General features: G+C 43.8%; 1 protein-coding gene across 1 annotated transcript in view; it reads right to left on the bottom strand.

The window, feature by feature from the left end:
* The window catches only part of CTNNAL1 (catenin alpha like 1), a 65,982-nt gene extending 39,549 nt beyond the window's left edge, over positions 1-26,433 (bottom strand). Inside the window, exon 1 of the mRNA XM_066623048.1 lies at positions 26,249-26,433. Within this exon, the coding sequence (XP_066479145.1) occupies positions 26,249-26,413 (165 nt within the window). The 5' untranslated portion in view covers positions 26,414-26,433. The remainder of the gene's footprint in view (positions 1-26,248) is intronic.
* Positions 26,434-27,854: the final 1,421 nt, after the last annotated feature.

The raw sequence follows: 27,854 nt of genomic DNA, 5'->3' as shown, positions 1-27,854 counted from the left end.
GATCAGTTATCCTGGGATAATAGCTGGTCTCCTAAATTCATATCAACATTCAAGATGACAGATAGGAGACTGAGGTGAGTGGAAAAGACAGGGATGTCCAACAAAATCAGAAGTTCTTGACTCATCTCACTTTATTTTTATTGTATATATGTTTTAAATAGACAGGGTGAACCAAAAGTAGGTGGACAGTAGGTGGAATAGGGTTTGTGTTAGGGTTATACTATAACGATGGTGTTCATTATAACTATGGCATTTGTGTTATATTAAATTATATTTAATTGTATTAGTAAATATAACTGTATATGTACGAACTGTATATGTTCGTAATCTCAAAATATAACTGTATATATAATCTCAAAATAAATGTTATCATTTACTCTCTACCTACTTTTGGTTCACCCTGTATACCCTAACCTTCAATTTTCAATATATACCCTGACCAAGTTTTGAACTATTTACAGAAGCTGATGACACTTGCACATATTTAAGAGAATACAGATGCCTTGTGACCAAGCAATTTATCACAGCATGCGGGTAACCACTTGGTAATTTAGCAGTCTAATGTTCTGCCACACATATGAACATCTGCCACGCACGTTTATAACACTGACCAGCAGAAAGAGGTAGTAATAATTTTTAAACACTTCACTATAAAGGCCAAGTAGAAAACTAGCACAGCAGGGAGGAAGGTTCTGTGTTGCCAAACTATTTTCTACATGAATAGGATTTTTAAAAAAAATTAAAAATCAAACTACTTTTCAATGTCCCTAGAATGGTATCACCTCACCATCACCTGTAGTCTGAAATTATACAAGTAATCAATTTCATTCTGCATTAATTCAAAGCAGGGAAAAGCAGCTAAAGTCTTGGTTACCTCCCTGGAAGTGGGAAAATCAGAAAAGTGGTAAATTTCTCCTTCTCCACTTAGCTAGATAATACTGATGACCAAATGGTTACAAGGATTCTGTGGTAAATTAGCACTTGGCAAAAAAATAGTCTCATCTATGGAGATTCACCCTCGGATTTGTGAAATTTTCTATGTGCTGGAGTTTGTCAACAAGAAGGCTTCTTTGCTTCTTTCTATGGATATGGTTTTGTAGGAAGGCACATTCAGTCGCAATTCCCAGTCTGAAGCAGTACAGCCTGTACTGTAGTGCAGGTTATTATTCTGATTAAAAAACCTTTGTAAAAACTAGAAACAAGCACACGTTTGAATCCCCTCCACTGAAATTCTTTACATAGACATATATATTTTCTGGCAAGTTTAAAAAGAACAAAACTGTAACAATAGCTGAATCTTGTTCAGACAAGCACTTAAGATGGCATGTTTTCTTCTGCATCAACTAAATTTGGAGTTAAGACATTTTCCTGGAACATTAAACATCAGAAGCAATAAGGCTGTGTTTGTTTTACACTGAACTGCAAGTGAACATGGTTCTCTTCAGCACTGGATCACTGCACTTGGCTTAATGCCAAAACAACATTGATCTAGTTATCTGCTTCTGAGAACTGGAACTGCATTCTGTGTAATCGTCCCCCCTAGTTCAGGCACTGTACACTGAGGCAACTAAGTCGTCCTCATAGGGATGCCTGGCCTCTGATCCAAGATTAATCATTCTCCCTCAAGTACTTCCTCATATTATTTTTTTTCAATTCTTCAGTAAGAAATGACAAAAGTACATTCTTTATGCTTCCCTTTATTGATTGTTGAATTTGGACAACTGAAGGAAACAGAGATAAGAACAGTCCATGCCAACCACACCAATATATCTTTTAGTCCAGTACTCCTGTCTCCAACAAGGCCAACCACATATCCCAAGGAAGCTCACACACACAAATAGCCCTACACTGATTTGGTCCCCAGCAATCTGGTAATTAAAGTCATGCTGCATGCGAAGAGGCAGTTTACACTTAAATGCTGTGGATGATAGTTGTAGATAGACCTGTCTTCCACGCATGTATCTAGTCTAGTTCCTTCTTTTTTTTAAAGCCATCTGACCTAGAGGCCATTTCCACTTCCTGTGATAACAGATTCCAAATGTTACATAACACTGGTTTTCAAACTTTTTAGTGCTGGGACCCACTTTTTAGAATGAGAATCTGTCAGGACCCACTGGAAGTGATGTCATTAACCTACAAGTAATGTCATGGCCATAAGTGACATCATCAATTTAGACTTCAAACCTAAGTCGTGATCAGCCAAAAGTCCCCTTACGCAGCACACTGATGCTGTTATTTTGCACAGCTAAGAATTCAAACATTCCAGCTCAGAAATCAAAACAGATAGCACACTTGGATCCTTCTCCAACCACATAGCCCTCCCCCTTTTCCAGCATCCCATCAGCATCTATTCAGAAAGCATCATTTTTTCTCTCACTGGGAGACCTCCCTGCCCAGCCACTTTGCACACTGTATTTTCAGCTTTTTATTTCCAATGGAGGCTAAATGCTACACGACCCACCTGAAATTGGCTTGTGACCCACCAGTGGGTCCTGACCCACTGTTCGAGAAACACTGTTATATACAGATAATGTTAAAACTAATCCACAAGGTGAAACTTGCAATTACACTGGCATCCTTACTTTGTTTTAAACATCTCTCTTTATGGTGGCTAGCAGGTCTCAACTTGAGCAAAACACTGCAAGTGGCTCCTTTTTGAACTAAAGATCAGTAAAAGACAATATCCTTGGAATAAAGATTGGTTCTCACATTTATGTTCAATACTCATTGTAAAATCAAGTGATGACTTTCATGTGTCAAGAGACCATCAACCTTGCAGATAGAACTTTCATATCAAACTATGTCAACCCAGATGCCACACTTTCAAAGAGGAAACAGTTTACATATTTGGTTGAAAGTCATGTGCTGAATAATGAAGTTATGCAATGATGTTTATGCCTATGTGAACCAGCCATACAATTTTTAGTTTCCATTCAGTAAACAGAATACTGTGCAACTGTGTGCTAGATGCATCTCACTGGGCAAAGCGGCACCTTTCAAAATGGTGTCCTCTTATATTTAACAGGGGGAGAGCAATTGTCCCTCTTCACCCCAGCATGACATCTTCTTCCAGTGGCTGATGTCTCTTCTGTATTTTTTTTTTTTTTTAAGATTGTGAGTCCTTTAGGAACAGAGAAACATTTTATTGAATTATTTTCCTATGTAAACTGTTTTGTGAACTACTCTTGTTGAAAAATAGTATGTAAGTATTCTTTAATAACTATAGCAAAGTGAAATCAGCACCAATTCATGATCAGCATGTAACCAAGAGATGCCCTAAGGGTCACTTGAAAGACCACATCAAAATAAGCAATGAATCAGGGCCATTAAAAACCTCTAGGGATAACAACTGCACCAATGAACTGCCTGATCTTAAATGTTATGCAGAAAACATACCCTCAAAGATAGAAACAGGAATGATAAATTTGTGATAGATACTGGGAGGTACAAATTACATAGGAAAACAGAGTACAGGGCAGCCACACAGGCAATATGGTAGACAGAATGCTAGCTTACATTATTGCTGATCCTGGAGTGGAAGAAAATAAATATCCCAACTGTACTATCAAGTGTTAAATCATGTTAAAATAAGGAAAGGAACCCCAAGATAATCAAAGGCTCTACATTTCATCTCAGGATAAATCACTTTAAAACAGGAGTGTCAAACTCATTTCATGCAGTGGGCCAAATAGCATTCATGATGCCTGCTGAGGGCCAGAAGTGATGTCATTAAACAGGAAGTAATAAGCAGGTGGGCTAGAAATAAGAATGTTTTTTCCCACTTAGGAACTCAGCTGCAAATTATAGAAGGTAAGAAAAGTCCAATTTTCCCTCTAGAAATAAGAAAATGGAAAATGCTGCCATTTTAGAGTACAATCCACTGAGAAGTTCTCTTGTTGCAAACGACACTAAAATGTACAGCTGGGAAGCAGAAGATGACAATGCTGCTCTGCTCAAATTTAAATCAATGTATATATCAGTGGGGTTTGCACAGCGTATTGTGAGCTTTACGTTAAATTGTGCTAAATGCTACTGACTAGCGTTCACATTACACTCACACAGAGCAGGTATGCAACCATTCATAACATTATACAGCCTCTTGTGTCCTATCCCTGTAGGAAGTATAATACCATAAAGGTCCTCAGAAGGCTTGAAGAAATCTAGGAAGGTGTCGGATACAACAGCAGCTGTCAGAGGTAGCTTGTTCATGGCAGATTTAATGAACCTATCCAAAATCAAGGAAGAATAATTAGGGTGTCTTTCAAGAGGGAACAAGTGTGCACAGGCACAAATTAAGTTTTCTTCAAGTTATTCACAATCCCAGATTACAAGGTTAAGAGAGAAGTTCATCCTGGCAACAAGGCACAAACACATTTCTATTGGAGTGTGTACGTGATAAATAATCGTAGGAAGTCATGAAGTGAAATACTGTCAAGACCATATAATAAATACTTCTGGATGAAGGACAAAGTACTAATATTTGTAACCGGCCAAGCACATTTGGGTTTGTTTGCTTTTTGCAATGGTCCTTACAACCATTCCCCAAGTTATGAATAATCCTATGGGGCCAGTATGCAAATCATGAAAACTTTGTTACAATCTTGAGAATCTCCAGCTTCATTTTTCTTACATTTCTAGTCCACATGCTGTACTCTGACATTGGCCTGAAGAGAAGGCAGTTGCTTCAGTGTCGCACCTGAAGCCAAGTAGACCAAGGTCTATAAACTGCTTGGATAGGAGACCCCATGGAAACCATATACAAACCACTGAGAGTTCCTTGGAAAAGTGAGGCAGCATTGTAATAAATATTCGAGAGAAGAAAAGCAAGTACACATAAAGCCCAGAGCAAACCATCGTGGCCTACCTATTCGGCATGCATTTCTGATAGGATGCTCAGAGTTTTCCAAGCTGCTTCACCCTAATTTTATACATTTAATTTCACCCCCAATCCTAAGAACACTTGCTCTTATCATATCTTTTGAGATTAATACTGTTGGCATCCTTCAGTCTTGGAAGACTATGGTATCACGCTCTGAATAGTGTTCTGGAACAGAGTGTCCTCTCCAGTGCGCGAAACCTGGGTAAAATAGATATGGATAAAATCCCCCCTCTCCACGTCACTGAAATGGTCCAAAGGAAAGGCAGAAGCCAATACAGTTGGTTCCACCGGCGTCGCAGGAGTTGCCAGAATGTGACTGTATAGACCCGCGAACTGCCTCAGGGACTCCGGCTCCGGATTTTGCCTCGAGGTTGACTCCTGAAGCTTTTTCCATAACTGAATGTATCCACAAGGCAGTGGAGGTTTGGGATCAGAGTTTTCCTTCTCTCAGATGAGCTGCCTTCCCAGGCTAACGAGTCCCATCTACCCGGTGGCTATTTAGTTGCCTCTTATGACAAGTACAGCCAAACTGAGGGCCTATTCTTATCCCCCAGCCCCCAGGGGTTTGAGATTAATAGAACTTACAAATTAGTGTTGGGAGTTATCACAGCCATTAGCAATGGTTATGTCATGCAGAATATCACTGCAACAGACAGAGGAGAACCGAGACAGAGCAATACTTCAGTTATTCTACTGCTGCTCAAGCAATTAAGAACCGCCAACAGAGTGGAATTAGCACAGCTCCAGGAAGCCCATACGAAACATTCAAGCTGACAAGTATGGTAAACGGTCTGTTGCTAGCTAAAGCCTTGAGCTGCAGAGCTAATGGGGAAAAGACAACAAAATTAAGCTCAAGAGACAAGAGGATAATTAGGAGCAGAAACATCCCCACCATCTCCTTCATCCACCACCCCCCACAGCACACCACAAGGCACTTACAGAATGGAGAGCTTCATCCTTCAAAGACTTCAAAAAAGTTCAAAACTGTGCAGCTTCTAGACCGTCCAGGTACAGTGAATGTTCTCAAAGTTTTGTCCACCATCATACCACTTCACATGGTCCACCTATTCAAAGTACCACCAGAAGTAACTGGCAATGACATCATTGCCAGTCACGTCCTGCTTGGGAAACCAGGTATGATGTGACAAACACCAGTAAGAGGCTCAGGGTGGATGGGAGTGCTTTTTCGAATGTGGAAAAGCACGTTTTGGCGCTCTGCCCACCAAGCCACTGTTTGTTGCATCATGTTCCTGGTCTCGCTGCCAAGTGTCCAAGGGTCCCGTGAGTACCACCAGACGTCATCTCAAGAACCACTGGTGGTACCCATACCACTGGTTGAAAAACACTGCTGTAGCATGCTTCTAGCTTGATTTTAAAAAAATAAACAGTAACAAAAATGGTGTCAAACTTACTTCAGGGTGCTTTCGCAATGGTAAATCATTGCCTTATAGTTATTAAAGTTATTTTAAAGTTATTAACATCTGTATAATGCTTTTAAAATCCTGAGAATGGATAACTCCTTTTGTCTAAGATCAAAACCCCTCCTCCACCACCGCCCCCCCCATTTGCTGTATAAAATGACCAAGTTCAGTTGTTTCCTTGGAACAGAGCAAATAATCACTTTATGCATGGAGGCTGACATGTTCAATAGCTTCGAGCTCAAAGGAAAGACTGTGAGTGTAGTGAGCACCAAGGGATCTCTGTAAGGTAGGCAAGTGTAGGAGGGGGCCTGTGGACAGGCTTACCTACCTTCCACAACTCCTTCAGCACCGGAGCTGCATCTCTTCTGTTTGGTCTCAAGCAGGGTGCTCTTGGAATTGAGAGCTCCTCAGAAATTTTGCTCTGGTGAGTTTTACTTCCTGAGGAACTCTCTATTCCTAGAGCACCTTGCTCAAGGCCAAAAGGGAGCATGGCAGCGCCACACCAAGGGAGTTCTTGAAAGCACTGTCCCCGACTCCCCTCCCACACTTACCTGTCTTAGGTAAGCACTACTGTCAGGGCTACCATTGCTTTCGCAACTACAATAGTCTAGGAATTAAGACATTCCTCCATTCTTAGAGCACCCTGGTGGAGAGCAGAAAAGAGCAGCAGCGCCAAGGGAGCTTTTTAACATCTAAAGGAGGAAAAGGGTATCCTCGCTTAACTTTCGGCATTAATGGATACTCATTCCCCCATTAGTTTATTAAATCAATGGTTCACTGTATGCCTAAATAACAATGAGAACTCAATATTACTAGGTATTTCAATTCTGGAATGATAACCACTGGGGTAATCTTCCACAAGGTCAGAAGCTTAGTTTATTCCCTTTCACTCCTGCAATTTTTTCCTCCCATCTCAGGGAAGGGCTCTGCATGAAGAAAGTCCCAGCTTTGATCCCTGGTATCTTCAGGATGGGCAGAAAAGAATTCCTATATGAAACCTTGGAGAGCCTCTACTAGCCAGGGTTGACAGTACTGAGACCACAATGGTCTGACTCAGTATAAGATAGCTTCCTACGGTACTAGTTATTGACATGTTCTGGGAGACTGTTAGCCTCTCATTCAGTCACCCCATTAAAAGAAAAATTCTCTTTTCTCCCCAGCACAAAATTTCCTCTTTTCTGTTTTATAGTTTTGATATAAGTTCCCTCCCTTAAGCCCCTGAATAAGCTTTATTAGCTAGAAACAGAAAAATGAGAAAACAGAGTGATGCTGAAGTAGCTAGCTAGCTATGTACTTTCAGAAATTGAAGGTGGGAGCTAGGAAGAGAACTGTTTTTTCCAGGCAGGGTAGGATGCTCTTGAAACATCTTGTTCCATATACTTATACTTAAGCCTCTTCTGCCTAAAAGTGAATAATACCATGCATGCTCTGAATTTAAATTTAAAGCAATTAAGCGTTATACACACAGACCACTCCTCCAGGCACTCAGCCAAAAATATTACATTCATTGCAGCTCTTCCAGTTGCTGGAACAGAAGACAAGGCCTTATCAAATGTACCCAGGAGGAAACAGCACAAAACCAGAATGTCTGTTTTTTGACCAACGGTAGATAGTCTAGCCTTTGCTAGGGACAAAATGTTTAACTCTCAAGGATAGATGGGCGATATCTTTAAATCATGCACTATAACTTGTCCCCAAAGTGCAAGGGTCATTTTAGAATAACCAAATGCTATTTTACAGAAACAGATTAAGATCACACATGTCTTTTAGAAAATCATCTGTTTGCATATGAAGCGTCACAAAGCTTTTCAAATTACATACTTCAGAGCAGTAGAAAATTTTGTTCAGCTAATACTCAGAGTTCAGAAGCAAAACAACCTTTTGACAGAATTCTGCCCCCCTCCCAATTCCTGAAGTTCTGCCACAACTGATCTGATACCATTTCCAGTGCTTTTCCAGCTTTGGCACGTGATCAACCTTTTGGTTAGAGTAGACCAGTGATTTTCAACCTTTTTTGTCTCATGGCACACTGACAAGGTATTAAAATTGTCAAGGCACACCATCAGTTTTTGGACAATTGACAAGGCACACCTTTCTGTTGGTGGGGGGCTCATATCCCCAATGGTCCTATTAATAAATGACCCTCCACCAAACTCCTGTGGCACACCTGGGGATCATTCACGGCACACCAGTGTGCCATGGTACAGTTGTTGAGAAAATGGCTGCAGCAAACTATCCTTGATTGATCTTAGTGTTCATAAGGGGAAAAAGGACTGAAATCTTAAGCTTTCATTTCGCATCATTTTGGTTGATGCTAATACAAGTCATTTTAGATGTGATTTTGAAAATTTTCTAATGGACTAAGGGCCCAATCCTATGGTCAGCACCGCACCTCCGCAGCGCGGACCACAGTCGCAAATGTGCCGTAAGGCATGTTTGCGAGGCTTACCGCAGGGCTCCCGCCAGAGGTGGCTCAGCTCCGGCCAGCGCTGAGCCACCATCTGGCGGGTGACCCGTATTCCTCAGCTAGGCAGTACCTGCCACTGCCAGGCTGCAGAACGGCAAACGGGGCGGGGATGGGGGCATTCCAGGGAGGGGGGAGTCCAGCACGACGTGGGGAGGGGGCAGGGAGGCCGGTGTGATGCAGGGGGTGTGCCAGAGGCATGCCTGGGGGCAGGCAGGAGGAGGAACCGTGGAGCTCTGCTCCGCAGCATCCTCGGTGCTCGTGGAGGCTGAGTGCCTTACACGAGCACCTTTACTTTAGCGGCACCATTTGGGCACAGTTAAAGTGAGTAGCTCCATTGCGGGGCTGCCTTCCTTACCTGGGGGAAGGGGACGAACGTGCCCTACTCCCGAGGTGCCTTCCGTGGTAGCACAGGAGGCGCTGGATTCGGCAGCAGCCCTCGTGGTGCTGCTGAGCGGGGGTTCCCCGGGCAGCTCGGGATTGGGCTGCTCATTAGGATTGGGCAGTAATACAGCTAACCTGCAGTTTTTATTTGCAATATGATAAACATTCAGCTTTATAGCAAGTTGTCATATTTTATTGCTAATCAAAACTATGCCAGACTCATCTAGAAAACTGAGGTGATGGGAAGCCTTTCCATATCTGTCTACATGGTTCAGATCCCAGTACATCTGCCATTGATTCTTGGAAATATTTCAGGGTATGATAGTCTCAGTTCACACTGGACACCACGTAAGTCTAATATATCTTGCTACCACTTGAACTAAATGGTGTCCTCTGGACTTAAAATCTTTAGTGGCTGCACAATGCAACACCAGTAAGGGTAAACAAGCTGCCCTTTAGACAGTCCACCAGTGCTGATCCTCTAATTAAGAGACCCTTCCCCCAATAAGCTTCCAAGGAATGCCAGAGCCCACCAGAATACAACTGAAAACCACAGCACTATCTAAATAAAAAAGCAACTTGCAAACAGTTAGAGTTGGCATCCTTCAAGTCTTGGAAGACTATAGTATCACATTCTGAATGGTGGTTAGTGTCCTCTCCAGCGCATGAAGCCTGGGTAAAGTAGATATGGAGGACCGACTGCTACCCATGCAGTAAATCCCCCCTCTCTACATCGCTGAAATGGTCCAATAGAAAGGTAGAAGCCAATACGGTTGGTTCCAGTGGCGTCGCAGGAGTTGCCAGAGCATGACTGTATACAGCCGCGAACTGCCTCAGGGACTCCGGCTCCGGATTTTGCCTTGAGGTTGTCTCTTGTAGCCTTTTCCATAACTAGATATAGCCACAAGGCAGTGGAGGACTGGGATCAGAGTTTTCCTTCTCTCAGATGAGCGCACTTCCCAGGCTAATGAGTCCCATCTACCCGGTGGCTGTTTGGTCACCTTTTACGACAAGTACAGCCAAATTGAGGGCCTATTCTTATCTCCCAGCCCCCAGGGCTTGCAAACAGTACTTTTGTGCATTTCAGAGCACTTCCCTTCTAAAGCAACACTGAACCATTTATAATCTGATACCTTTCATTAAACAAGGTTTAAGATGCAATTTTGAAATACTATACAAAAGTGAAAAAAAATTCCAAGACAGACTACTACATACAGTCACATCTTAATCATTACAGTACATAAAGACTCTCATCTTTCATCTACAATTGCACAATTTTGCATAAATATTCACACGCACAAAAGAACAAGCTTCATACTACTCTACAGAATTAACTTAACCCACAACTTTTGATGGCAAACAAGTCACATACTACTTATAGTGAATTGTGTTATATTGTGCTGCTAAATCTGCACTGTTCAATTTGAATAAAATTTTGCCACATCTTGGTATATTGATCCTTGGCATTCAATACTAATGGCCTTTTTCCTTACCCAGTGTCAAGCTTCTAGAATTCTTCAAAAGGTATTAATATTATCATGAGTTAAATCTGCTACTTTGCTGCATACCTGATAGATTAAAAGTCTACTCTAAAAATCAAGGAAAGGTTCTGATAATCTAAGCATAGTTTTCAGGAAGGAAACCGAACAGCTCAAGATCTTGAACAAGTTGCTGCTAACCGTTATCACCACAAACAAGAAAGTTTGGAATTTTACATGAAAAATATCTCTAAAATGCTAAAAAACCTAGATAGGAAATCTCTAGCAGATGTACACAAGCTGCAATTCTGATAAATTGCTTAGAAATTTACAGCAAAATCCTATATGTGCTTAGTTAGAAGTAAGCCTAATTGTAAGCAGTGGGACTTCATTTTCAGTAAGTGTGTAGAATTGCAGCCTGTAACCAAAGGGTACACTGGATTGTAGCCCAGAAGTCTATTTTCCATTCATACACACATAAAATAAAACTGCAACCAAAATTATACATACTGGTCACATTTAAAGAAATGCGCTTTAAATTTGTGTAGTTTATTTACACCGCAAAATTTTGTTTAATTTTTTTCAAGGGTCATGACTTCACACACAATGAGGTTTTGAGGTTAGTTCCACCATCACCACCACTTCTTTGGAATATTTCAGTTCTGTTGCAGACCACAGAAAGAAAAATGGGACTAGTAAACATTTGGCAGCAATGGGAATGTAAAGCAAGAAAGGCAGAGACCATAAACAAAATTGGCATTACTCCCTGTAATCACTAAACAGAATCCCTCCACTGCCCAGGGCAGCAAGGAGCCCAAACCTACACATGTCTAATCAGAAGTAAGTTCCATTATAGTCAGTAGGGCTTACTCCCAGGAAAGTGTGGATAGGATTGTAACCTACTTTTGCTAGCAGGCAATTAGCAAAAGGGCTACTGGGTCACACTGTGCCTCCTACACAGAGTTTTCTCCTATGATCTGCTAAATTCAGTTTCACCATGAAAACCAGTAGCACAAAGCACTGAAGCTTCCAAAGGCCATTTTAAAGGGGTCCACACTGGCTGCAGGTGCCATTCGGAAGGTCCCTAGTACCTCCAGAAGGGCTCTGCATAGAGCAGTGGTTCTCAGGCATTTTAGACCGGGACCCACTTGTCATTATGACAATCTGTCCGGGACCCAATGGAAGTGATGTCATCAAGCAGGAAGTGGCATCACTGTGATGCCAATGCCGGAAGTGATGTCATTAAGGAGGAAGTGATATTACTCCCAGGTTCTCACCTAGGAACTCATAAACTTCAAATGACAAGAGAAAAAATTCCAACACAGAAGCTTTTCCCAATTCTCTGTCTCATGCTACCATTGCTACCAAGCATTCCAACTGTAAAGTTAATATACTTCTTGTAATGAGGTGTGTGTGAAGGGTATGCTTGCTTCCGGCTAGTGTTGAGCATAGCATTGATATATTTTGAATATGGCCATTAGCGTTCATGGCCCCTTGCAAATTAACTAACCTGAAGCCTCCTACAGATCCAGCAAAACCAGACATCTCTGCACACCTATAAGACAGGAGTCTTCCATCTCACCTTGCCCTACAGATCACACACAGGCTCAGTCCATTCACACACACACCCCACACCATCCCATCTCTCCTAGCCCACAGATCAGCCACATGCTCAGTCTATTCAACCCACTTACACCCACCCCATCTCTCCTAGCCCCCAGAAAAGCCACATGCTCAGTCTTCAGCCCCCCTCCCCCACCCCATCTCTCCTAGCCCCCAGAAAAGCCTCATGCTCAGTCCATTCACCCCACCTCCCCCACCCCATCTCTCCTAGCCCCCAGAAAAGCCTCATGCTCAGTCCATTCACCCCACCTCCCCCACCCCATCTCTCCCATCTCTCTCGTGACCAGAACACAGAACACACAGGTGTGTGTCACTTAACAATGGAGATATGTTCTCCAATCCCCATTGTTAAGCAATTAGGTCATTAAGTGAACATTCAGTCCAATCTATTGCCTTTGTTGTGTAAATAGATTGCCTCTTCTTTTTGAGGAGAGAACAGAACTGAGTTAAACATGAGGTTTTGTAATTGCAGAAGCTGCCGTTCTTCTGGAGTCTGCACAGAATTGACATGGGATCATATCTGACACGTTTCTTGCATTCTCAGGATTATATGATAACTGTTGAGCTATCCTGTATTGGCCACCTCATGTGGTCGGCAGGCTACTGTCTTCAAAAGCATGGAGAGGTATTTGAAATTCCTGGTCACTGTCTCCAAAGCTGTGGCCTAAAGCTTGGAAAGGTGGCATTGCTGAAAGGAGATGTGTACCCAGAAATACGGGCAACAGCAAGCGAACTGGAGCGTGGCACCTATCAATTATTTCAACTGCATCCTCAAATTCATCCTGCATGCTACAGCCTGGAGTGGTCATCTAAACAGTTAAAAAAAATGGCTGAGGAACTAAAGAGCAACCGAAGTTCGGCAGTGATGAAATTGTGTTTCCAATCTCGGGGTGAAAATTTCATGGCTATTTATTTATTTGATTTATTTATTTGATTTATATTCCGCCTTTATCCCCGAAGGGCACCCAAGGCGGCTATCAGTGAGAAATTTGAGAAATGTGGTTATATGCACATGAGAAATATTTTCCTACAGATGGGAGGAAAGATATCATATGTCGCTGAACAAATCCTGTACGTATGAAAAACTGCCTGCCTGCCTTCCTCCCATTGTGTTATGATGTCTGATGTTTTCTGTAATTATATAAATTTTTATGTTAATATATTTGCAGAGTCTAATTTGAATGGAGGAAACAGCTTAATTCAGCTTTGAAAATTACAAGAAACATCCACAGAGTTCTACACAAAGTTATTATTATTCTGTTGATGCACTAGCTTGAAGCTAGAAAGTTTCAAAGTTGTAAAGAAAGTTATTTTAAATATTTTATTAAATATTCATCCTGGATAACTGGACTCTGTTAATTGTGGCTGCAATCCTGCTTTCCTGGTGCAAGCCCCAGTGAATACAATAGGAAGTACTTCTGAGTAGATATGCATAGGATTGTGCTGTGTAAACGGTGTGGAGGGAGAGAAATGTTTCTCCTCTCTACTAGAATTCAGAACCACTTAATTCAATTAATTAGCATTAGATAGATAGATAGATAGATAGATAGATAGATAGATAGATAGATAGATAGATAGATAGATCTATTGATCGATCGAGCGATCAAGCAGCTTCCTCATGAGGAAGCCATCGTGTAGGCTTTCTCATGAGGAAGCTGCTTGAACCATTCACTAAAGAGGCTATGCTGTGGCTCCAAAACTGGACGTGATAGGGCAAAATGGATGCCATTTTTGGAATTGGCACCCCAAATATACCTAGGAATTGGTGTAACGTTTAAGGAATCAAAATGTGTGTTGGCCTGTGTAATCACTAAACAGAATCCCTCCATTGCCTAGATCACAAGGAGCCCAAAGCTACACACGTCTAATCAGAAGTAAGTCCCATTATAGTTAATAGGGCTTACTCCCAGGAAAGTGTAGATAAGATTGTAACCTACTTTTACTGGCCGGCAATTAGCAAAAGGGCTACAGGGCAACACTGTGCCTCCTACACAGAGTTTTCTCTTATGATCTGCTAAATTCTGTTTCACCACGAACACCAGTGGCACAAAGCACTGAAGCTTCTGAAGGCCATTTTAAAGGGGTCCACACTGGCTGCAGGTGCCATTTTGAAGGTCCCTACTGCCTCCAGAAGGGCTCGGCATAGAGGATAACAAGAAGAGAAGTGAGGATGACAAGAGGTAGGTAGCAATTCTGCCCCTCATGGATAAGCGAATTCACAAATAAAGAGAACTGACTGAATATGTTAACTCTCAGGGAAATAAGAAACTAAAACTGCCAATGTACTAACCAAAACAGAACATGCTCATAATCCAAGAATATTTGTATTACAATCTCATATTAAATTTTGAGACTGTCATGAGTAAGCTTAATTCTACCTAATATGCATGCCCATTTTTTTTTACCATTTCCTTAACAACCTCTTCTGTTGGTTTGACAGGGTGGTTGAAGTATACAGGAAGGGAAACTAAATTCACATCAAATCACCTGAATTGTGCATTCACAGGCCAAGATTCTAAGAGCTACTTTAAGCATGGCCAAGGACTTCGGCAAACACAGAAGGGTTACTGATTTTTTTTTTTGTAAAGCAGACCCCTGTGCCATATCACAAATTAATTTGGGAAGTGCCCTCAATTTCAAAAGCTGTTTGCATTCCAGCATGCTTTTAGGAAACACCAATCTAAAATTCTCGTGGATACATGGATCAAGTTGCATGGTACTTTTAGATCTTGACCATCCTTTTCATACACCTGTTCCTACAACCACCTCCCTGCAAGACTTCAGAAACATTAGTGTCACAGTGACTGAATGCACAAAACTAGCTCTTCAAAGAGTATTATATTTGGAGCAATAGGAATTATCTGTTGCAACCGCTTGACCTGATATGACTGTTTCACACATACATCATTCAATGTTGTAGGCATGGAGTGCTGAACACACATGGGTGAGCTTTTCCTCGAAGCAACAGCCTCTCATTCTTCTAGTAAGGAAGTTGCCTTCAAGACTATGACTCCAAATTCTTGCCCCATGCCAGTATCCATTATGATAAGACTCCTTTTGGACAGTTCTTTAACAAATCATACAACATGCATCTTTGAAACAATAATATTTTATGTTTCACTCTTCTAGGCAAACAAATCCTTTCTATATTCATAATACATGCTGACCAATATCAGTTCATGTCAGCTAAGGTAGTGCTAGAATATTTACCGTAATCATTCACTGTCTGAAAAATCTTCCAGTTAGCAGACAATTTCCTTAATAAATATTTAGGTGGCAAAGCACTGGCAGGGTATTGAACTGGATGCGTGCTCCTTTTCAAAGAGAGCCTAAGGGTTGGGTGCTCCTTATTGGGCTATGACCTGGAAGGTTATGTATTTGAAAATGAATGGGGAATATAGCATATTTCTTGCTAGTAAACCACTGACTACACACTAAATAAAGAACTAGTGATGGCACAGATAACATCACAAGGTCTTCAGGCTGGCAACCTGAGAGAGATATAACACCCCCTGGTCAAATGGAAGAAAAACAATCTTTCATTCTGCATGCAAGAACATGTGCAGTCCCCCATTATCATTGATCTCCAGAACTTCAGTTTACAACGTCAGCTCCATCAGCTGGGGGATGCAACTTCCTTCCTACTGTGTACCTAGGATGGCTGAATCTACACAGGGTACCCGACCTTGTTCTGTAGAGGCACTCCCCCATCTCTGCAGCTCACAGCTAACTTCCTTCCTACTGTGTACCTAGGATGGCTGAATCTACGCAGGGAACTCGGCCTTGTTCTGCAGAGGCACTCCTCCCATCTCTGCAGCTCACAGCTAACACTTGTGACCTGCTACACTACTACAGTAACTTTGCTTTACTAATCATATTAATAATGCTACTTAGTGCTAGATCTCAGAACAAAAGAATGATTCAGGTATGGGATTTTTACAGTAAACAATTATCACTGGCCCATTTATTAGCAGCCCGACCCGATCGGACTTACTGCCCTCACTCTAGCCTCACCGCCGGCTCTGGGTGTCACAGAAAATGCCATATGGCACTCTGGTGTTGGCACTAAGGCTGCAGTGCCAGCGCTGAGGCCAGCACCATTCAGCGTTGGGCCTCAGTGCTGAGAAGACACCTCAGGGGAGTGCCAGGTGGTATTGCTGCTAGCCGACGGTGAAGCTTTCTCTGGTGGAATCTCCATGGCAGGGTCAGTCCTTGACATCTGGGAAGCTCCTCCCTCTCAGGCAGGCAGGTCAAGCTACAAAGTCTTCCTGAGGGGAGGGGCTCCCTTGATTCCCCAGACTGACCTTGCCTTTAGGCAGGGTAGGTTGGGTTTTTTTCTTGGTCAGCTTACCTGACCTTCAAAACTGTTTTTTTCTGGGCTTTGGCCCCTTTTTTACTTTTAAACAAGTCACGAGGAAAAGGACTGCAGCCATCCTGCCTGAGCTCCCCTGACTGCCATCCTTGTTGGGGCAGAAAATGGGGTTGCTTCTCTCCCCTTAAGCGGGCAGACAACTGTAGGGCTCATGCTTCCTCCTGGTTTTGGGAACAGCACAGAGAGCCTGGCTGCAGGGCGATTCTTGGCAGTGGATGACAGCTCAAGCCCTTTCCCCCCAAAACTATACCACAGCAGCAGGTGGTATTTTTCCCGCCAAAAGTGCAGGACAGCAGTAGGCCACTGGCGGGCCTGTCTATGGGGTAAATGGGACAAAAGCCCCAGGCACTGAGGCCAGGCAGCCTGGGGAGGGGTGCTGAAGCTGCGCCCCCCCCCCGCGCACGTTTCACTTTAAAAGAAAACGGAGCTTCTGCTTTCATGTGTTGGGGGAGGGCAGGTTGCTTCCCTCCGCCCCCTGAGCTCACTACCCTCCTGTCCAGTCGCCCGGTGGCCGCCCCACCTGCTCCGCCTTGGGTTTCCCTTTTTAATTTTGCCTCTGTCCCTTTTTCTCCCTTGTCCAAGTCTCCAGCCAGCCCAAGCCAATCACCACTCAGCTTTTTGCTCTTGGAACAGTACAGACTGCTTCACTGGCTGATCGCCAGCCAATCAGGAGCTGCCCTCTTTCTGCAGTCCCACCCCCCCAGCCATTCATTCTCATTCCACATGCTGCTGCTGGCTGCTCCTGACTTCCTGGGTCAGCAGAGAGCTGGGTCTACTCAGAAGTGAGTCCTATTTTGTTCAATAGGGCTTACTCTCAGGAAAGTGTGGGCAGGATTGCAGCCTTTGTTGGCACAAACTGGAGGGTAGTTTAAAAGAAAACCCTCCTGTTGCAAGTACTGCTTTGCTCAATTGCAAGGGGGGCAAGAGAACTGAATTATTTCTCAGAAAAACCTTATTTATATATATTAATTTTCTTGTTTGAGAAGTACAGTGCCTGCTGGCCATTAATATACACCACTGAGCATTTATAACTTGGGGAGGAGGGAGGCAGAACTGGATTATTTAGCTTTTTTAAAAAAAATTTCTTGTTTGAGAAAATGAGCAGTGGCAAGGTCTTGCAGCCACCCCTCCCTGCCAATATTTCTGTACCCAGCGTGCAATTAGTCTGTGGAACTCCTTGCCACAGGAAGTGGTGATGGCATCTTGCCTGGATGCCTTTAAAAGGGGATTGGTCAAATTTCTGGAGGAAAAGTTTATTACAGCTTACAAGTCATTGTGGGTATGTGCAAGCTCTTGGTTTTAGAGGCAAGCTGCCTCTGATTGCCAGGTGCAGGGCACCAGGACACAGGTTGTACTGGTGTCTTGTGTGCTCCCTGAAGCATTTGGTGGGCCACTGTGAGATACAGGAAGCTGGACTAGATGGGCCTTTGGCCTGATCCAGATCTTGGGGCTCTTCTTATGTTCTTAATAATAGAAGCCACTAAACTTTCATAATCTGCTGAGAGGCAGGGAATTGGGTGTCTATTATTACACTGTTATTCTGGGTTGTTAAAAATCATATGTGCAGTAAAAATGAAGACCTGAATGAGTATTGCTGCTGATCAGGGCCTAGGAGAGGAAGATAAAGGGGGTAATTTGTACCCGAGCCCAGGGTCAGAAAGGGGGTCCAGGAACCAAAGAAGGAGGCCCAGATAGTTCTTGGGATATTATGTTTTCAACTCACTGCCTGCACATGATGCTGCGGGCACAACCACAGGCATGAAGTGGCAACTGCTGCTACAAGCCATGCACACCGGGCCCAGGAATGCATCCATGACCCTCCCTAACAGAATCAAATCTGGGAGGAAACTGGCCTGCTACAGTAGCTCTTTGACTTGTAGATCCCATAACCATGGTGTATAGGACAGTGATTTTCAACCTTTTCCATCTCATGGCACACTGTTAAGGCACTAAAATTGTCAAGGCATACCATCAGGTTTTTGATAATTGCCAAGGCACACCATACTGCCAATGGGGGGCTCACATCCCCATTGGCCCTACTAATAAATGACTTTCCCCTAAATTCCTATGGCACACCTGTGAACCACTCACGGCACACCAATGTGCCATGGCACAGTGGTTGACAATGGCTGGTATAGGGGTTCAGGGGCTACAGCTGCTGCAGAAGTTCATTTTGGTGCACACAGCACACTGTCCATTCTAGTGCAAGCCTGATGATGCTAATTTTCTGCAATGGATTTTCTATATTTCAAAGATTTTAGAGAGACTTAGGAGTGTGTCTGGTTTTCCATATTACTATATCTAGCTGCCAATGCCACATGGTTGGATAGAACTGGGCTCTGCATTAAGAAGCCTGGTAGACCTGGGCTCCAAAGACTGTTTTGGCTGTCAGCACCTGCCCCCAGCTTATTTGGCTCCCTATTCTGCCTGCCCCCATTGCCCCTCCTCCTTTGAAAAGGGGCCCAAAAGAAACTTTATACCCCCTGATAAAATTCTTCTCAGAGGCCCTGCTGCTGCTGCTTTATTCTAATGCTCCAACTCCAATGCTCCTTACTGTTATTTCACATAAACAAATCATGCATTTGCTTGCTATAGTGCTGTGTTCAGTAATACGCTATTGTGCTATCCTGGCCTTCACTGTTATTTAGTCTACCACTTAGGCAGCTATCTGTGGGAAACAGAGATAAAGAAAGCAGGACTAAATTGGCCTTGGCTTAGGTTAGATTCACACATGTCTCTTGTACTGGCCTTGTGGTTTTCACCATGCCCAGGAGTCTGGGTTTGCTTGTTACAGTGGTGTAGCCTTGAAATCATTTATCAGATGTGAGATGGCTAACGCTGCTGTATTGTGCTGCTTCTCCAATGTAGCAGTGTCTACCTTACGCTGCTTTCTGTGGGAAACAGAGATGCTAGATAGGCTTTGCCCTGGCCTGTTTCCATGCTCTCTTGTGAACCATTCACACAACATTTCAGATGCTTTAGGCAGCTCCCACCCTTGAGGAGGCACGGCTTGGGTATTTCAAAGATGTCCCTGCCATGGAGATTCCACCAGAGGAAGGGGAGATTTGAGCTTACCTGTGAATTCCCCCTCTCGGTGGTCTCCATGGCAGGATCACTCCGCCCACCCTCACAGCCTAAAGCAAATGCTTTACGACACATTGGACTTCAAGGATGGACATCTACCTGAGCAAATTCAAGACAGCTGATCTGGGGAGGGGTCATCGAGGCTTTTGTAGTCTGGGGAATCGAGGGAGCCCCTCCTCTCAGGAAGACTTTGTAACCTGACCTGCTTGCCTGAAAGGGAGGAGCTTCCCAGATGTCAAGGACTGACCTTGCCATGGAGACCACCAAGAAGGGGAATTCACAGGTAAACTCAAATCTCCCCTTTTTGGGGTGGAGAGAAGGCAGGGGGAGGGTAGAACTGGAGGGTGGGCTAGAAGGAGGATCGGGCCCAGGAGGGGGCGGAGATAGCGGCAGAGGTTGCTGACAGATCCTAAACCTTCTCCCAAGTTGCAGAGACCAACACAGGTCTTCTTGCTTCTGTGCCTGCTCAATAGTGGCCATTTCAGTGTCGCTGCTCCTCCGGGTGCTTGGGAAGGATAGGATGGGCCCTAAGTTAGCTAAGCTCCTTCTTGCTTCACAATTTATATAAAATGTGAATAAAAACATTTCAAGCTTTATAATTATTTAATGGGTATAAACTGGGACTCCACTGGATTAAAACATAAGTTTAATTTTCATGGTGAATTAATATATTTAAAACTTTAAATACCTCTTAAGCATCTCTCCTGTGGCTCTTAGACAACTGAAACTTATTGTATGTGGCTCTGACATGAAGCAAGTTTGGTCACTCCTGCTTCGAAGTCATACGGAGAAAGCTATAGTGGTTCATCTATTTAAGAATGTAACACACTCTCCTCAACTACACTCAAAACGTCAGATGGTATCTTACAGGTAACAAGAACAATGCTGAGGAAACAGAAGGACCAAATGTCCCTAGAGGAAGTAACTAATACAGCAGAATTTTTATTGCAAATCCCAGGGAATAGGATTGTTTCTTCATCAACATCAAGGCAATTTCCTGTAGTGCAATAGGAGAAACCTTCGAATGACAGAAGCTTCACACCTTGTAAGGATGCTTAATTTTCCAAAAAGGCAGAGCCCTCCCCTCCCAACTATACTGAGTTTACTCCATTACATCAGATTATAGACTCACTTGACAGCTCTAGAATGTGCTCTCAACATTTGTCCTGAGCAGCTATAAAGACATTCAATATAAAATAATAGGAAACCGCCTTCCAACATGCTAATTAGATTCAGATATCATTGTAGCTCCATGCAGATGTTATCCATTCATGAAGACCCTTCATGGTTAAACATGAACATTCCAGCAAGTCAGGGCCAAATCCTAAACAATTTTCCAGTGCCGGTGCTACAGCGCCAACGGGGTATGCACTGTTTCCTGTTTTGGGGATGCAGTCACAGAGGCTTCCTCAAGGTATGGGAACATTTGTTACCTTACCCTGGAGCTGCATTGTGGTTGCACCAGTGCTGGAAAGTTGGATAGGATTGCGCCCTTACTCTCCCCATGCTGCTATGCATGTAGTTTTGTCTCCATGGTTGTACAAAATCTGGTTAAACAAAATCTGTACAAGGCTAAAAACAGTCTTGAAGCTTTCTGCTCCTTTGAACAGTCCGACATGTAATAGTTTGACTTATCACTCCACTAATATGCTTTCCTTTAACCAGGGCTCCCAAAAGTTCCCAGGTGAAAGTTTTTGGGAAGGGAGTTGTAGGGGGGGAGGCAGCAAAACGTTTAATGAAAGGTTTGGCCCATTTTTTGTTGCTGTTTGTGGCCCTGATTGTGGGAAAACAATATGTTTCCCGATATTTTTGGATGCTGTTTTTTTCAACTCACAAATGCAAGATTTGCACATTGTAGGTAGCAATATTGGACCATAAGAAAAACAAAAGAATCAGAAACCACATTCTGGTACAACCTTTATTAAGACCAAGTGATCTTGAATTCATCTGGCTGGATAAAATTAAAAACAAAGGTGGAAAGAAGTTGGGTCTAGTGAAATGGCCCCCACAGGTCTGTAGTTTATAAAAGCCTTAAAAAGCAAGGGGGGACATATGTAGACTCATGTTGATCAGCCTTACTACATACTATGCATTATTTCAGGGCTTCTGGAATCAACTGTCAATAATGGCTGCACCCTTGTCTTTAAAAAAATATATAAACTAGCAATTGACTCTATTGCATCTGAATCATAGGAAGTACGACTTTCATTCCAGTTTGGCTTCAGACACTATCATATGGCTAGATTTCATTAGCTACATGATGTTGTTATGAAGACAAATCAGAGGGAGAAGCTGGAAGCAAACACCTCACTCTGATTTGGCTTAATGACAACAACAAACAGGGTTCAGAGGTTTGGAGAGCATTTTGGTTCAGCCTAAATTTAAACAGTCAACATACAGGGTAAATACGAGCCATTCACATACTCTTGACCAGGTATTCTAAAACTAAGAAATACATAATATTTAACAGTATTTTATTTGTTCCAACACATAGTAAAATACAAGTAAGACCCATGATCAAATCTGAACTTCTGTGAATGACCAACAGTGCATCCATGTGCTTCTAACTAATGTGTCAATTTAAGCTAATTTTACTCCACTGAAATTACTGGGAAAAACAAACATGGTACTCAGTTTTATGCTTGTTTACTCAAATACTGAGTTCAACAAAGCCTATTCCCGAGCACAGGATTTCATCCTTAAGCTGCTTATGGAATGCAACCTAAACTGATAATCCTTAAGTCTCATTTGTGTTTCACCAGCAAAAATGAACACAAATCTAAATTTTGTTTCTGATGGGGTTGCTTCATCTCTTCATCTTCATCTTCATACCAAGATCCAGGTCTACAGAGCTTGCGTCCTGAGTACACTTCTGTACTGCAGCGAGTCATGGACTCTTCACTCACAACAGGAGAGGAAACTGAATGCTTTCCACATGCGCTGCCTCCGACGTATTCTCGGCATCACCTGGCAGGACAAAGTTCCAAACAACACAGTCCTGGAACGTGCTGGAATCCCTAGCATGTATGCACTACTGAAACAGAGACGCCTGCGTTGGCTTGGTCATGTCGTGAGAATGGATGATGGCCGGATCCCAAAGGATCTCCTCTATGGAGAACTCGTGCAAGGAAAGCGCCCTACAGGTAGACCACAGCTGCGATACAAGGACATCTGCAAGAGGGATCTGAAGGCCTTAGGAGTGGACCTCAACAAGTGGGAAACCCTGGCCTCTGAGCGGCCCGCTTGGAGGCAGGCTGTGCAACATGGCCTTTCCCAGTTTGAAGAGACACTTGGCCAACAGTCTGAGGCTAAGAGGCAAAGAAGGAAGGCCCATAGCCAGGGAGACAGGCCAGGGACAGACTGCACTTGCTCCCAGTGTGGAAGGGATTGTCACTCCCGAATCGGCCTTTTCAGCCACACTAGACGCTGTTCCAGAACCACCTTTCAGAGCGCGATACCATAGTCTTTCGAGACTGAAGGTTGCCAACTATGCTTCATCTCTAATAATTTCCAAGAATTCTTCATACCCCACTGTTTTAGTCCAATCTTGAAACTACTAGATGTTCTGTTTCTATTATTGCAGATGCTTCCTAAAAACAATAGATGCTTCCTAAAAACAATCCTATGCATACGTACTAAGGAGTACATTGAAGTACGTACGATATGTCCCCTCATTGAACTAGGTGGGACATATCCAAGGAACTCATGGTTCAGATCACATTGAATAGTGTATCAATTGTTTCAATATATTTACCACGTCTTATGTGATCTGTTAGCTGTGGCGAGTGGAACTTGCTGATAGGTGACCTGCTGAAGGGAAGCTTTTGAGAGTTGGGGCGTCCTTTTCCTTCAATGTGCCACCAATGACTAACAAGTGTTTGAATGGGGAGAGAGGACTACTACTCACATACACCCCCAACACGAATAATAATTTTTGTGAAAGGCTTATCTGAAAGGCTGTTATACCTAGTCTTGAATAACTAATAGTTTCTAAACCATATGCAGACAGTACTTGATCGAACTTCAGCTTACAAAGCAGTAGAGCAAGTTTCACTTCAAGAACATTTTTTTCAAAACCATGTACACTAAAATCCTATCATGTTCAGGACAAAATGGAACCATCTAGTTCAGCAGTTCTCACACTTTTAGCACTGGGACCGACTTTTTAGAATGAGAATCTGTCAGAACCCACTGGAAGGGATGTCATGACCAGAAGTGACATCATCCAGTAGGAAAATTTTTAACAATCCTAGACTGCAATCCTACCCATACTTACCCAGGAGTAAGTCCCATTTTCTATCATATACACAACAGCCTGTTAAAAGAACGAATCTGGAACATTTCCCCAAATGCAGTCATATGCCATAGTAGCATAAAGTCTATTATATTCAAAATAAAACACTGAAATGAACAGGGACCCACCTGAAATTGGCTTGCTACCCACCTAGCGGGTCTGGACCCACAGTTTGATAAATACTGATCTAGTTTACTAGTTACAGCACTGCCAGCAGTCTCTGAATAAGTCCACTATTCTGCACAGCGTTTAAAAACAATACATTTAGCAAGAATGTCAAAAATCATGTTTCCAGGCTTCAGCTCTTAAAATCGAGATACATTTTTAGTTACTGTTTTGCTCCAGTTTCCCACTCTTTCTAGCTGCCAGCTGAGATATTTGAAATTCATTGCACACCCACAGACTTAACATTCTACAAATTAATGCTGCAGTTCAACAACTCTCTTACTCCTCTGGCTGTAGTGGGTTGGCTGAACACCCATTAGTCCACAGAAAGCAGACTGAATTGCACCCTTGCTTTGTTAAGGGCAGGCACCACTGGGCACCATCCACCATGATCCCCATGAGAACATCCCCACTGAAACAGGAACTGGGCATGATAGTACTCTTGGGCAGTTTCCATTCCTTTCAATAGCTGTGAAGAACGTATGGGTGTTTTGTGCCCACCTATTTTCAAACTTAATCACATTTACTTGGGAATAAATTTAATTGGTTTCAAGCAGTGTTCAAATCAGGAGGAAGAAGGGAGAAGGCAAAGAAGGGCACCTTTAATGAAATCCACAGCCTCCTGCATTCCCCCTCAATTTCAGTCAAGTCCTGGTCTCTTTATAACTTTCTAAAAATGTAGCGGAGGCAAGGCCCCCACTAGTCGTTCCCCCCCCCCAGTCATTTGAGCATAGTTCCCAAGGCACACACTTCAAAAGTAAACTTCTTCTGGGGAGGTTTAAAACATGCCTTCAGTATTAGAATACTTAATCTGAAGCACTTGATCCTAAAAGCAAGGTGCTAAAAGTTCTTACTTGGAAGATATCTCTTAGAAGTAACTAGCATGAAAAATACAGTTTAAGGGCACCTACTGAAGTTCCATTGGACTATTTGTGGAGTACTCAGGCACTCAAGTGTGCTGGAGCCTGCATCATCCTCGGATAAGGTAACATTCATGCAATATTAACACCACCACCCGGTCATACAAAAGTGTCCAAGTGTACAAGGCTGCACCGACTGCCGCTGCTAATCCTCCGGAAGTTAGTTAAAACTTGCTAGAGGTATTACAAGCTCATGATCTGTATTTTTTAAAAAAGTTATGCAAAAGTTCCTGGCCCAGGGGAAGCACAAAGCAGAGAAGAACAACAAAGGCCAGGCTGGAATTCCAAGCTGTTCCCATCTGAATTCTAGAACACTGAAACACTTTCCCTCGCCTGTGAAGCCTAAGAGTGGATTCACTTTTAAGGGCTTTGAAGAACAAATAAATACAGCAACACAAAAAGGGGATTTACATTTGGCTTCTGCTGAGGGTGTAGCTAAACTGATGCAAGCTCTCAGGGGTTATTGTTTTTTTTTTGCTGTAATCCTATACATACTTTGGGGGGGGAAGCCCCATCGAAAACAATGGAACAGGATTGTACTGATTATTTTGTTTTGGTTTTGCTTTTTGCGGGGGGGGGGGAGACACACAGAAGGGAGTCTTCAACCCTGGAGGTTGTGCAGGCAGCTTTCCTCCCGATGCTTTCCAAGGTTTTTATTGCAACAAGACACCTCTCTGCCCTGCATCAGTTCCAATCCCCGCACCAAACTCCATCCAGGCAAGCGAAGGAATGGGGAGAAAAGCCACTGATACTGTAACTGGGTGCTACTTTGGGTGCAAAGAGGGATGGGAGGGAGGCGATTCAGCACCCGATTCGGAGTGACTACACATTGCATTCGAATGGAGACTACAAGAGACTTACAGTACAATCCTATGCATGTCTACTCAGAAGTAAGTCCCACTATGTGCAATAGGTCTTACTCCCAAGGAAAGTGTGCACTGGATCTGTCTTAGAGCCTAAACCTATGCATATCTACTCGGAAGTAAGTCTCATTGTAGTCAATGGAGCTTACTCTCAGGTAAGTGTGAGCAGGACTGCAGCCTCGACTCCCCCCTCCCGGCGCTATTCCCGACGCTGAAAGGACAGACCAAGCAGGGACGGATGGATAGATGGATGCGGGGACACGCGAGCGCGGGCGCCCCTCGCCCTGTGCTGGGCTAGTACCTGCGCCACAAGCGGCACCAGCGTCTGCTCCACGGAGCGCGAACGGATCTGCAGCCCGGGAAGCACATCCCAGCCCAGAGCCGCGGAGAGGGACGACCCAGGCGGCGAGCGCGGCCACGACACTCCGCTGCTGCTGCTGGCGCCGCGACCGGGAAACGCGGCCATTGCTCCGGAGCCGCACGGCTCGCTCCTTCTCGGCTCTGCAGCCCGCCCGCGCGGGACCCGCCGGGGAGAAGAGGAGGAGGTGGCGCCGGCTGGAACCGCGGCTCGGCCGCTCCGCCTCTCCAGCCCGGTCTCCTCCTCCTCCTCGCAGTCTTCCCGCCTTCTGCCCTCGCTCTTCCCTCCAGCCGCAGAGGGAGCGCTCGGGGTGGGCTTGAGCGGGAAAGCAGCACCCACCTTGCTAGCAGTGTGCTCAGAAGTAAGCCCCATTGTGTTCAGTGAGACTTACTCCCTCGAAAGATTGCAGCCTAGGACCGCTAAGTGTCACGCCTGGCAGCCCAGTCCTTTGCATACTTAGAAGTAAGTCCCATTAGAGCCAATGGCACCTACTCCCATGAAAGTGTGGATAGGTTTGGGCTGTGGGACAGAGCCCGCAGGCAAGAACTTGCATGGTCTCTGACTGAGGGCACAGATGGCTTCCCCTCTGACTTAGTTCACACGTGATCCACTAGTCATCAAGGGACACAGGCTTCAGTCCTATCCACACTTTCCTGGGAGTAAACCCCATTGACTCTAATGGGACTGATTTCTGAACAGACATGCATAGGATTGGGCTCTAAGACTCCAGTCCTATCCACACTTTCCTGGGAGTAAGCCCCATTGATTGACTCTAATGGGACTCAGAGTAGACATGCATAGGATTGGGCTCACAGGTTGGCCAGCAATGTAAACATTCAGCTCCCTGAAGCTGGAACCATAGTGTTGAGTTTGACCTTGTTGGTGTTTTGGTTGGTACTTGGTTTTGACACTAGCTCAACTTACGTCAAATGCAAAATAGGAAAAGCCTTGATTTTTTTCTTTAATCCTGTCCTTTCTTCAGTGTGCGACCCAGGACAGCCTGGCACCTGAGATATGCCAAATGCTGTTCTCCCTTAGCTGAATGATGTGCCAGCCTCTGCTTTTCCACCTCCCTAGTCTACAAAAGGAGAGGGTAGGCTACAGTACCCATACTCTTCTTTACATTTCTTCTTTGGCACCAAACCTTACATTGAGCACAAGTCTATGCTTGTCTGCTTAGTCTTAGAAGTAAGTCCCATTATCATCAATGGAGCTTACTCCCAGGAAAATGCGTATAGGATTGCAGCCTTCCTAATCTTGAGAGTAGGAGCAGGAATAACAGTGGAGGACAGTGTTGTGAGGGGCAAAAAAATGCTTTTTGAATAAGATATTAAAACATTATCTCAAGAATTAAACATGGCAAAACAAGGAGCTGGAAGGGGTTTCTGTTTCTGGCGAGGCACTGTGGACGGGTGGGGGATAAGATTGGGCTGTAAGCCGACCTGTACCTTGGGTAGAGCTACTAGGGCAGCCACCCTGGGCCCTATGCTTTCATGACTAATATACAGGTCTAGCCTATTTATACACAGATTTTTTATACACGGATTTG

Source organism: Tiliqua scincoides, chromosome 4 (genome assembly GCF_035046505.1).
Source record: "Tiliqua scincoides isolate rTilSci1 chromosome 4, rTilSci1.hap2, whole genome shotgun sequence".
Taxonomy (NCBI): domain Eukaryota; kingdom Metazoa; phylum Chordata; class Lepidosauria; order Squamata; family Scincidae; genus Tiliqua; species Tiliqua scincoides.
The sequence above is the reverse complement of the archived record's forward strand: the minus strand, read 5'-3'. Positions and strand labels throughout refer to the sequence as shown.